The 11,446-nt window shown below is 36.0% G+C and overlaps 2 protein-coding genes across 2 annotated transcripts; one reads left to right on the top strand and one right to left on the bottom strand.

Moving 5' to 3' along the window:
• Positions 1-284: 284 nt before the first annotated feature.
• Ntmt (N-terminal methyltransferase) lies at positions 285-5,531 on the bottom strand. The gene is made up of 3 exons (XM_089231332.1): positions 5,252-5,531; positions 2,958-3,141; positions 285-672 (listed from the first exon to the last, which is right to left on the bottom strand). The coding sequence occupies exons 1-3, from the start codon at positions 5,393-5,395 to the stop codon at positions 350-352; spliced, it is 651 nt and encodes a 216-aa protein (XP_089087458.1). The 5' UTR covers positions 5,396-5,531; the 3' UTR covers positions 285-349.
• A 189-nt stretch (positions 5,532-5,720) lies between these two features.
• On the top strand, positions 5,721-11,198 carry Arpc5 (Actin-related protein 2/3 complex, subunit 5). Its single transcript, XM_089231331.1, has 4 exons — positions 5,721-5,993; positions 8,298-8,370; positions 9,359-9,535; positions 10,953-11,198. The coding sequence occupies exons 1-4, from the start codon at positions 5,848-5,850 to the stop codon at positions 11,013-11,015; spliced, it is 459 nt and encodes a 152-aa protein (XP_089087457.1). The 5' UTR covers positions 5,721-5,847; the 3' UTR covers positions 11,016-11,198.
• The last annotated feature ends 248 nt before the right edge of the window (positions 11,199-11,446 follow it).

The following is an 11,446-nucleotide window of genomic DNA, read 5'->3' as shown; positions in this document are numbered from 1 at the left end:
GATATATATATATAGGCACCTCTTAGAACATAATTAAAAATACAATATAACTATGCAATATAATTAGCGGCCCGAGTCTGGCCACTTAACATAGGTGCCAATTCCTAGGAATTTCATGAAAAGACTAGACTTCATATTCAATGTTGCTTCTATTTTTGAAGAGACTGTACAAAACTTATGGATCACCCCAATTCCATTTATCTCATTTCATATCACTGGAATAGCATTTTGCACAAATAGAAAGAAATAAAATATGTTATATAAAATAATGATAACAGCATAAGAAAACTTAATAAAATATAATTTAATTTCTGTTACAAATGGGGTACAGATATTTTTGTTTCCCCCTCTATCTCAAGGCAAACATTTTTACTTCGCACAAACCTTTAGGAAATTCATATTGTCTTCTTTCGGAGATAACCCGCAAATCTGCTTGTTTGAATATTGAAATGAAGTCTTCCCTTGGACGGGTCACTGAACCATCTTCACGATCTTCAAAAACTTCTTCACCAGAAGTTAGATTGTCCTTTACTATTATGATACCATTAGCTTTTAAACCAGCTTTACACCGTCTCAAGAAATTCACAAAATCGTTGTCTGTCAGATATCCCGTCACCCACTGACACCATATCACGTCATATGTGTTTTCTTCTGGCACAAAATCTTGAAGACCTGCCGAGAATGAATTAAATACTATGTGTAATTGATCCATTGTGTTCTAAACATACAGGGTGTGCAGGAAAAAAAATATATAGTCGGACCCACTTATAATGAAGTTGGAAAGAAACAATGAAAAAGCAGTTGTTATATGTGAACTTTGTCCCTACCTACTGGCTTGATAAGCAATATGAAATTCACTGGAAATGAGGAAAAAAGCTTATATGTGAAATATGATATCGTGTTCATTATGGCGAGTCTCACTTTGTGTATATACTTTTTTAGGTTTTCATAACAACTAAAATATCACACATATATTTGTTTGTGGTAAGTCAAACCCAGCTTATATTGAACCTCTAGATATAACTAACAAAAGTTTTGGTCTTATTAAATTTTCTATGTATATAATGTTATTTTATTTATAATGATATAGTGAACCTCAAGTAGTATGAAAATGAAAATCTAATTTTTAATAAACATTATCAATTTTCTTCACTTAGTCTTCTTCTTTGTGCTTGTTGTAATTTTTTCAATACAAAGTAATTAATTTTTAAAACACAAAGCTGGTGCTGGTTGTCTGCATGGTTTAAAATAAAAAGAGATCTTCAGCATCTCATTTTCCTGTAAATTCTCATTTATCAAATTTAAAGCTGCTCATACTGGCCTTTGCCTTTTTCATAGCACTCCTTATCTTTAATTTTTCAGCAGCGCCTGGAACGAACAAACTTCTGGAATGAAGTATCTTTGCTAGCTAAGGTGTGTATCATTGTATTACCCCATTAAAGTTAAAAAGTGCTTTATGAACATTATAGTATAGTGAAAAAGTGGAAAAAGGCCCATACATCAACATTACCAGGGAAAATAGATGCTTGCTACCATTTTACAATTGTAAGAGATGTTCCTTATGACCAGTACAAGCACAATGCAAAACAAAGTAAAGTGCCAGATGTGATAAATTAACTACTGCGCAGTAATACATTTGCAATCCTGAGTATTTTTGTTGTTTTTCCACGTATTTGTGATGCATTATGCATATTGATGTTGTGTCTCTATACCCAAAAGCAGAATGTTTAGCACTGTTCTGCGACGAGCCCTCGGATGACTGGAAATGTTCTGCAAGAAAAATCCCCATACATGTAATAGTGCTTTTTGCACTTTTTCTTAAAATTCTTCCGAATTGTTCTGCAGTAGTGCTAATTGTTCTGCGATGTATGTCACAGATTTTGGCACATTCTGCTTTGGGGCCTCTATTTAGGCTATATTAATGATTTTTTTTTTAATGGTATTTGTGTTATTTTCTCTGCAAATATATATATTTTTTGATATACTTATGTTGTGTTTCAATATATTGTATTATGTTATTATATATGCACTAGCAAAAATACCTGGCACTACCTGGGTTTTCTCCATAAACTGAGAGCATTGAAGAAGTTACAAACCATTGTAAAGGAATAAACATGTCTAGAATGGATTGTTTGGGAATCCTGGCAACCAAATAGTATTCCGAAAATTATTGTTGAGGCTCACAAAGCCTGACTGTTTTATGCCCATTTCAGGCATTTGCCTAGCTTTGATGACCTTTTAAAGTAACCTATTGTTCAAGTTGGGTATACATGAAAAATTCGGTAAAGATCAGTCTAAAATTACAGATTTGTATAGAGAACATACACACAGAAAATTAATTATATATGCAGTCGACACTATAACGTTATAACGATCCCACGTTATAGCAACCATTCCATTACAACAACTGGTAGGATAGGTCCCAAATTTTTTTCATTGAAGGACTATTACATATGTTATACTTTTGATATGACAATCCTCCCAATATAACACCCGTTTTCGATGGGACGAAAGGGGTTGTTATGTTGAGAGTCGACTGTATATAGATCAAATGTGCAAATGTCAGAGAAACCATAGCCAGTCCAGCTTTTTTTTTATGGTCAAATTCATGTTCAGTACACTAAATTACATAAAAAATGACAATTTTTGCTTCAGACACAGAAAATGTATTATTCAGTGAACAGGGCCACAACTGGGAAGGGAAGGAAGTACAAGTGGATTTGGTGCCCAGAATACCAAACCAGAAAAAAGGTGAAGATTTCACCCTATAACCTCTCCTTCAACATTTAAAGGATGTGTCCAAATTTGAGGGTTGGCCCAGCTAACCAAACATATAATTGCGATCCTGTCAGTGAACAGTTGCATGAATAGTTGGATCCAAACAAATTATGATTCATACCCGGTAAATGATATCAATATTTTTACAATTTTAGATAGAATGTGAATATTGTTTTTACCTGAATGGAAGCGGGTGCCTATTTTATTGGAGTCCACATATTTGAGAGAGGCATCTAGAAACGCTTGGTTCTGTTCGACCATGTCAACTTTGTTGAAGAACTTCAGCAACAGGTTCTTAGTGATACGACCTATTCCACTTCCACAATCTAACGCTCTGTTTGCGGCAACTGGATTGTCCTTATGCTTTATTCAAAAAATAAAGATGTAATTTTTGTAATACAAATGAGGATACGTGATACAAATAATTAACTAAAATCATGCCATAAAGCCGCAAATCTCTGGACACAATGGGCAAAATTCTTGGTTTCATTCCAAAAGATATGTTATTAGATCTAATATAGTAAACCTCTAGATTACCACATTTCAGTACATTGAAGTTCTTCATAACAGGGTCTGACTTTAAATAACAGTACTGGTACAGTGAAATACAAGTTGAAAAAAAGTTGAACTCTCAATTGAATTGCAAGCATGTATTATGGCACCCACCTTACATTGAACAAGTGGTCAAAGGAAGACAAATCGGTGCATCCCACAAGACTCGCCTGCTCTTCTTTACTTGTGGTCCGAGCTCACAAATTAACTGTACTACTTCTTTGACCATTGAACTTGCACGTACATGCTCAACATGTGTATTTTTTAATATGACCCCAGTCGCAAATTGCTTTTGATTGTTTCAGGCGCGAGAGGTGTTAGAAGTGTTCAAATCTATGAATGCTCGGTTTGAGTCATATAGGAGTTTTGATTTCAACATTGATTTTGGGGGTGCTTGGTCCAGTGCTACAAAATACTGTGAGCGCGTGAGGTCTTGTAGAATCTGGATGCACCAATGTTTTGGGAATGCTTTGATATCGCTCAGGTATTTGAAGTGGAGTGTGTCCGATCCTTCTATTTCCTCCAAACAACCCTGGTTTTGACACCACTGTGCATAACAAGCTTAAAATTTGCTTATCAAATTTATACTTCAGTATTAGGTCTTTTAGAAAATAACCTAGCATGGACGAGTGGGACAGTCGCCAAAGCCTTTGAATTTATACGAAACAGGTTCACTAACTAATAAAAAATTTATGTCCTCAAATTTATGTCCCTCTTAAGGCCTGTTTTGAACAGAACCTCTTTCCCACATCAAAGTTGGGATTAGTTAATATCTCCTACTAACTACACACAGCTCAATAACATTGCTTCATTTCTGCTTCAGCAAAAAGTAGTATCGTCTTAACACAGGGCTGGACAAATCAAAAAAAATCTAGGTGCTAGAACAATAATTTTTTAGGTGTCAAAATAATTTTTACTCGAAGAAAAAGATCCAAAAAAATGCATCTTTTGTCTTTTTCAGGGCATAGTGACCCTCTTTCATATGTTGGCAAATATGCTGCTATAAATTCCAAACGCTTGTGCTGCTCTCATCCTACGATTTATTAACTACGCAAAAAAAATTTTAGGCGCCAATAGCAGTTTTGTTAGTTGCCATGGCGACCTAGCTACTGGAATTTATCTAGCCCTGCTTTAACACATGGGGCCCACTAGGGCATGCGCTTTAGGCCTCATGGTAATGAGATCCGCTAAAGATTTTAGAGATTAAGCATGCGAATTCATAAGCAATCACTTCTAGTCAGGTAGGAGGACTTAGAAAAATAAATTTGTCAGGGGTGGGAACCAAAATATTTTTGACAGCAAGTCGGGTATTTGCAGGCCCGCAATTAGGGGGAGCAGGCGGATCTCGTGCCGAGGGCACACAAATTTCATTCTGAAACCTGTCCTTAAACATTACAAGTGGGCATCAAAATGAACGCTTGCCCCGGATGACGAAGCATCTAGTTGCGGCCCTGGGTATTTGTCCAGGATTCCCCCCCCCCCCATGATCTCAGAGGAGGTGTGGGGGGGGGGGAAATTTTAACACATTGACTGACTAACAAACATCTCTTGCCTTCGTCTTTTTTCCCCTTGCTTTGTCCAGGACCCCTACCCCATGCAGTGCCGTCTCAACGCATGGGGCCCACCCGAGCGCCTCAGGAGAAGAGGGGCCTCACAAGAATGAGATTCAGTTGAAATTTTCTAGAATTTACAAGGTAGGGTCTCAAAAAACCACTTGGCCCGGGGGCCCATGATGCTCTTAAGACGGCCCTGCCCCCACGCCATTCAGGCCCTGCTCAATCACGTGCACCAATTTTAAGCGGGAACCGGCTTTCAGCGAGACCGCCGAGCTCAAGATAATGCCCATCTCAAAATAAAGATTGATAGTCCCGAGCTACCATAATTAAAAACAATGAATGTGCTAGTTATCATTTCAACTCACCTTAAGAAATAAATTGAGGAACCTAGAGGATGCTCGTATATCCGAGTTGGATACCGAGGAATAACCTCCTAACATTCCATCCAATGTAGCCGGAATATTTTCCCAATATTCTTTGGCTTTGTCATAATATTCTATGTTGGCCATTTTCCGTAAAATATTCCGCTAAAACGAAATAATAATAAAAGTAAAATTATACGCAACTACAAAACAAAACAAAAAAAAAATTTCAAGCGGGACGTTTTTGTTTGAAGTCAGGCGATGATTGAAAACACTGGCAGACAAAGGCATATCGTTTATAGCCTTTTGAAATAATTAAAATAAATAACGTTAAAATTATGAAAAAAACGTGAAACTTTGTATGAAAAAAATATTTAAGAAGTATAAAAAAATTATTTACCTCATAGATAATGTTCTTGAGATATTTATATAATTTCGTGGAGTTCCCACCCCCGTCACTGGTGGAAAGTCCATAGCTTGTGAAAGGACCACAATTTTGGGCTGGCCGTTTTTGTTTACATTGCATTGGGGAGTCAACTTTTTTTTGCACTGGCTGAAATCAGTTCATCTTTTCAACTTTAAGCGCACGTGTTGGGATAATGTCAAAAAATACAACGTCCACAGCTTTTAGGAAAATCGATGTTGATCAGTACAATGAAGATACGTACAAAGAAGAGGACGGAGGGGAGCCGCAGTCACCGCCCGTTGAGCCGGATATCAATGCTATCGAGAACTTGATGAATCAGTATCCTTTAAATGCTTGTATCCCCTTTACCTGTGGGATAAAAAAAATATTCCTGATAACTGTGTGTTTTCATATCCCTAATGTCATAGTTGGACAATTATTCAAACTCTATACTGCTCAAAATTTCTATGGATGTACGTACCTTTCAAAAAAATTGGTAGAGGTTGTGTGTGTGTGACACAGCCGCAAGTTTAAACGTGGATACGTCTTTCATACCCCGTTAGAGCGTAATGAGACATATTTAGCCTGGTGGAACAGCTGTCGTATGGTCCGCCACTTGGCGATTATTTGGCGCCACACATGTCTGATGGCCCGACGAAGAGTCGCCAAGGCCGTCAGACACTACGGACGCCGAAAAAAAAGCGTGCAAAACATAATAGAAACCACCAAGCATAAAAATATAAAAAAATATCAGTTAAAAAAAAATTACACCTGGCCCATTTTTTTAATAATAAAAAGATCGGGGCATAAGGAATTCCGGGCATAAATATTCCATGCATTAAAACTAAAACCCGGACCCTTTTTTTTAAATAAACGGATCCGGGCATGTTGAATAAATAAATAAATATTCTATGCATTAAAACTAAAACCCGGACCCTTTTTTTTAAATAAACGGATCCGGGCATGTTGAATAAATAAATATTTATGCATTAAAATTAAAACCCGGACCCTTTTCTTTAAGTAAACGGGTCCGGGCATGAAAAATTCTGTAGGTTCATTTTAAATAATAAACCGATAAAACAGAAGGCATGGCAATGGATGAATAACTAATAAATACAACGAAATAATAAAATGGTATGATACAACCTGAGCAGTAGATAATCCAAATAACTAGAGCTACAGAAGGGAGGAATAATAATGAGAGAGAGAGAGACGCGCTGGAAATGGAACAACGGCTGCTTAGAATTTTTGAAAAAACGCGGTGAACAAAAGAAAAATCCTGTTTGTTGAAGCTAGCGCCATCTAGTATCACCCAACGAAACCGGAAAAGTGTTAAAAAATACGGCAACCCAGAGAAGCATTATGACGGTCTTGGCGACTTATCGCGAGAAAAAAAGTCGCCAAAGTCGTGGCGGACCATACTGCATCTGTTCCTAGCCTGGTAATTAAACTTAAAGATGCCTTTGCTTGCATAGGGTATTGTGTAATTTTTTCTAAACAGTCCGTCTCACACATTCCAAGACGGCGTAAAACTATTTTTTACTAATAAAGGCAGTTGACCTGTTGCGCGGATGAAAAGAGGTATTGAAACCGGGGGAGTACCACCCGATTGGCATTTCCAGTACCCATCTGAGAATACCATTGGTTTTGATTTGTGTTGCGAACTTTCTAAGACAATTTTTTTTTTTAAACATTTCGCTATGCACCAGGTATTGTCAGATGATTTAAAAGGTGTATTCCCATCAAAAAATGCTTTAAATTGCATTTATTTACGGACTCCCCTCCCAACCTGTGTGACACGTGTACCTTCATACTATATGCACGCATGACTAACAGTGCTTCTTTGCACATGCAGAGTTTTTGTCACAAAAGAAATTCACTAAATTGTGTATGGTAGCATATTGTGTTTTATCATTGTGTAAAAATCTCAAAATCCTGTGTGCAGTGTAACAACAGGTTTGCACAGGTGAGGGAAAATAGTTGGATAAAATTTTTTTTCCCAGGGTATACATGACGGCTATTGTATTGAAATATAAGTAATGGTGGAAAAAAAAACATGAATTAATAAAAAATTACATAGCATGAGTGAGATAGGTGCCGAAAGCTAGGGCTGGACAAATCCCGGGCATCAGGTTGGCATGGCGACTAAAAAATTTGTATTAGTGTCTAAAATTTTCTTTGTGTATTTATTAAATTGCAAGCTGAGAGCATCCCGAAATGTTTGGAATTTATAGTGGCATATCTGCCAACATGAAAGAGGGGTTCACTATGCCCTGAAAAAAGTCAGAGGTATTATTTTAGACCTTTTTCTTGAGAGAAAATTTTTCTAGTTCCTAAATTTTTTTTTTTTTTTTGCAATTAGTCCAGTCCTAAGAGGTACTTGAAGCATCAGAGGTTTGGAACCACTGCACTGTCGCAGTCACTCACTCTATTTTCGTTCTAATTTCTTGCTTTGATCTTTCTTTAACTCATACCATAGGCTCCTTTGTAACCAGACTGGAAAAATTCTTGAATTTTTGGCGAATTAGGTCTACAGGCAGGAATTTGTGTACCCATGATGTAAATGATTTGTAAAATCTAATGTATGTGCATTGTTTTACAGTACGAAACATATTTTACATTTCTTTAACACCTTGTTAACAGAAGTAAACATGCAGAAGCTCTGAGGTGTTTGTTGCCGTCAGCACCAATAGGAACAGCCAATCAGAGTTTGAAGGTAATGATACTTTATTTCCCATTCATAATTTGTAATTGATAGCAAACTTTGATAATGTACTGAATTTGTTCTCAGTCTAAAACCTAAGCTGGGTCCTATACACTACAGTCCCTGTTTACAAGATTATAAATGAACTGACATACATTAAATTTACATGAAAGTTTCTTTTTCCCTTTCACTTAGTAAAATGCCCCTTACTTTTTCCCAATGTAAACAAGATGTGTGCTATGTATGCTTTGTACAGTGAAACCTGTACGAAATGCATCAATAGACTGAAATAATATTTAGTTTCAGACAGATTTCTATTTTATAAATGTGTAAATAAAAGCACTAATTATGAAACAGACTATATTTTTATTCCGTTTAAGACAGGTTTCCGTCATGTCAGTGTCCATCTTAGATTTCACTGTACTTTAGTGATTTGATAATCTCTCTCATAATGTGGACAGGGCATTAACTAGGATTAGGGGTGGGGGCATGATTTTAATACCCTAACCACTGCAGATTTGATGATTTTATAGCAGTATTTTTGTTCCTTTCTAAAATTTGCCCCCCACCAGTTCCAATCGTGGGACAGGGCACCAAATAGATTTACCTCCAGAATCTTGTACAGCAGAAAGCTTTTGCGAAGCAGCTACAACCGGTTTGTACATGGGGAAAAATGAGAAAAGCCAGATGTTATTTACTCCTGATGTGTGTAGTATGGACCCATCTTAATAAATATAACCTTGGCCCCGCACAAGATGAAATTCAAAAGTTTTCTAACCAATACTTGCGGTACTTATGTATCCATGAGAGCTCAATAGTGATACTCATATATCTTGCAGCATTTGAATAAGGTTCAAAAGTATCTTAAATTAATTTTTATCAGTTTTTGAGTTCAACACTCACAGATAGAATTTTTTTTTCAATTGCACAAACTTTATGCTTTCAATTATTGTTCAAATACCATATTCATTTAATTATTCTATTTATTTTTGTTTTTCAGGATACTCGATTCAACCTTATTATGAATGTTATGATGGCCATAAAGTCAAGTGACATTGAGAAAATCTTGACCTCTTTGGACAGCAATCAGATTGATACACTCATGAAATACATTTATCGTGGCTTCGAGAACCCAACTGAACGCAGGAGTGCTCATTTGCTGACTTGGCATGAAAAGGTTTCATTTAATATGATTATTAAATCATGCCATTATGGATTTGAAATAATGTCCAAGATATGAATGTTATTTAGCATGTGTATCTTGGGCCTAAAAATGTACAGATAGTGACAAATATTGTTTCTCGGAGCTCTCTCGTAGTTTTTAATTGAATTCCATTCAATTATTAAAATTCTAATAGGATGGAAGGTTGTGTGTCCTGTTCCTGACCAACATTTTACTTGTTTTATCAAGTAACCTAAGAAGCTTTTATGTATTTTAGAAATTTGGTAATGAAATTTCAATTTATTCATTATACTGTAAAGGCTACTTTCAAACAACGGTAATTTCCCGTACAGCAATGGAGTTGTTTGTTGGAACCAAATGGGTCTCATAGACTTAACATTACAGGTAACCTCTGAATAACAATTTGGGTAGTCAGAAGAAGAACACACCTATCACTATGAGAAAAATAATTTTTAAGCTGATTTTTAAGGGAGTCCCTCCCTGAACTTTTTATGCGGGAAAAAATTATACATGCTTTCTTTTTGTGAGTATAAACGCTAGATTGTTTGACAAGGGGACACCAGTATCAATTGGTAAGGGACAGTTCTAGGTTATGGTGTCACAGGGAATTTTTCTCTAGGGTTGTTAATGAATGGAATAGCTTACCCCCGGGGTAGTAAATTCTAACACAATTGACATGTTTAAAAAGAAATACGATAACTATGTTGGGGTAAAGTGAGAAACTATCCATACTTAGATAAACAACCATAAATAATTTTTATACGCATTGTATAATATTTTATCATGTGTGAATATATATATATAGTTTTTAGTTTTTTATGATTGCATTTTTAATTGGGGGTTGCTGTATTGTAAGACATCTGTATTTGTTATGGGCATCTTTTTCTCAGCCACCTTGTTGGGCATTTTGCCTGTTGCCTTGTATTTATATTAGATGGGCATATTGAAGGCAGTGAAAAGGACCACTTAAGTTAAGTGCACCGCAAGCCACACTTAAGTGATCTGGAACCGTACCCCAGGTCGCTTAAGTGATCTTTCAATGTGCTACTGGTCACTGAAGCGATCTGAGAATGTGCCACTTTTTGTGCAAATTTGCGCCCCATCTTTTCCGGCACCAGATCCCCCCCCCCCCTAGTTGTGGCCCTGCTGATTAATCTCATTATAATATTACAGTATCAATGTAATCACATTCTAATATAATCAATTATATAATTATTATAATCAATTAAAAAACAGATTATCATTTTACATGTTATATAGATATCAAATTTTAGTGGTATTTTTTTCAGAAATAAAACAATTCCCAATAGCAGCCACATTTCCGAGGTCTTGTTAGTGGCCATTATTGGGAGGTTTTACTGTACATTATTTATATTAATGCAAATTTTATTTTACTTTCTATTCTCCACAGGTTTATGCAGTTGGCGGTGTTGGAAGCATTGTTAGAGTTCTTACTGATAGAAGACATGTTTAAGATATCTGCTATCAGTGCAGAAACATGATGTAAGATCCGATGCTCAGAAACAAGCCAACTAATTACTGTAAAATGATGTTTATTTCCTTTTTTTATTTAAGATAGAGCATAATGAGTAAGTTTTTTATCGGCTGTAAATATGTGAGAGAAAAAATGTATAGTAAAGTGATTATTTGTTTCTAATTGTTACTTTTTGTGAAAACATTCACCCCTCCCTTCCGTATTAGATTTTTTCCCATGCAAAATGAAAAACCTCTTTCTGCTAGATGTTATCTTCCCATATCTATTGCTCTTAATGATACTTATCAGAGTTTTCATATCTGGTTTTAAGACAGATGCAAGCCGGTGTTTTGTTCAAAAAAAAATCCTGTCACAATGACAAAGACTTTACAACATTTTAATACAAGAATAATCGAAAATGTTATTTTCCT

Source organism: Pholcus phalangioides, unplaced genomic scaffold, assembly GCF_987345545.1.
Source record: "Pholcus phalangioides strain wild (caught in Gottingen) unplaced genomic scaffold, Ppha-v1.0 ptg000004l_1, whole genome shotgun sequence".
Taxonomy (NCBI): domain Eukaryota; kingdom Metazoa; phylum Arthropoda; class Arachnida; order Araneae; family Pholcidae; genus Pholcus; species Pholcus phalangioides.
This window is presented reverse-complemented; position numbering and strand designations above follow the sequence as displayed.

Excerpts from the sequence above, each read along its gene's own strand:
- Ntmt (XM_089231332.1), bottom strand. The coding sequence starts at position 5,395 with ATGGCCAACATAGAATATTATGACAAAGCCAAAGAATATTGGGAAAAT. Across the intron at positions 3,142-5,251 it reads TCCTCAATTTATTTCTTAAG|CATAAGGACAATCCAGTTGC; the intron begins GTGAGTTGAAAT and ends TTTTGAATAAAG. Across the intron at positions 673-2,957 it reads AGGCACCCGCTTCCATTCAG|GTCTTCAAGATTTTGTGCCA; the intron begins GTAAAAACAATA and ends CATTCTCGGCAG.
- Arpc5 (XM_089231331.1), top strand. The coding sequence starts at position 5,848 with ATGTCAAAAAATACAACGTCCACAGCTTTTAGGAAAATCGATGTTGAT. Across the intron at positions 8,371-9,358 it reads CAGCCAATCAGAGTTTGAAG|GATACTCGATTCAACCTTAT; the intron begins GTAATGATACTT and ends TTTGTTTTTCAG. Across the intron at positions 9,536-10,952 it reads TGCTGACTTGGCATGAAAAG|GTTTATGCAGTTGGCGGTGT; the intron begins GTTTCATTTAAT and ends TATTCTCCACAG.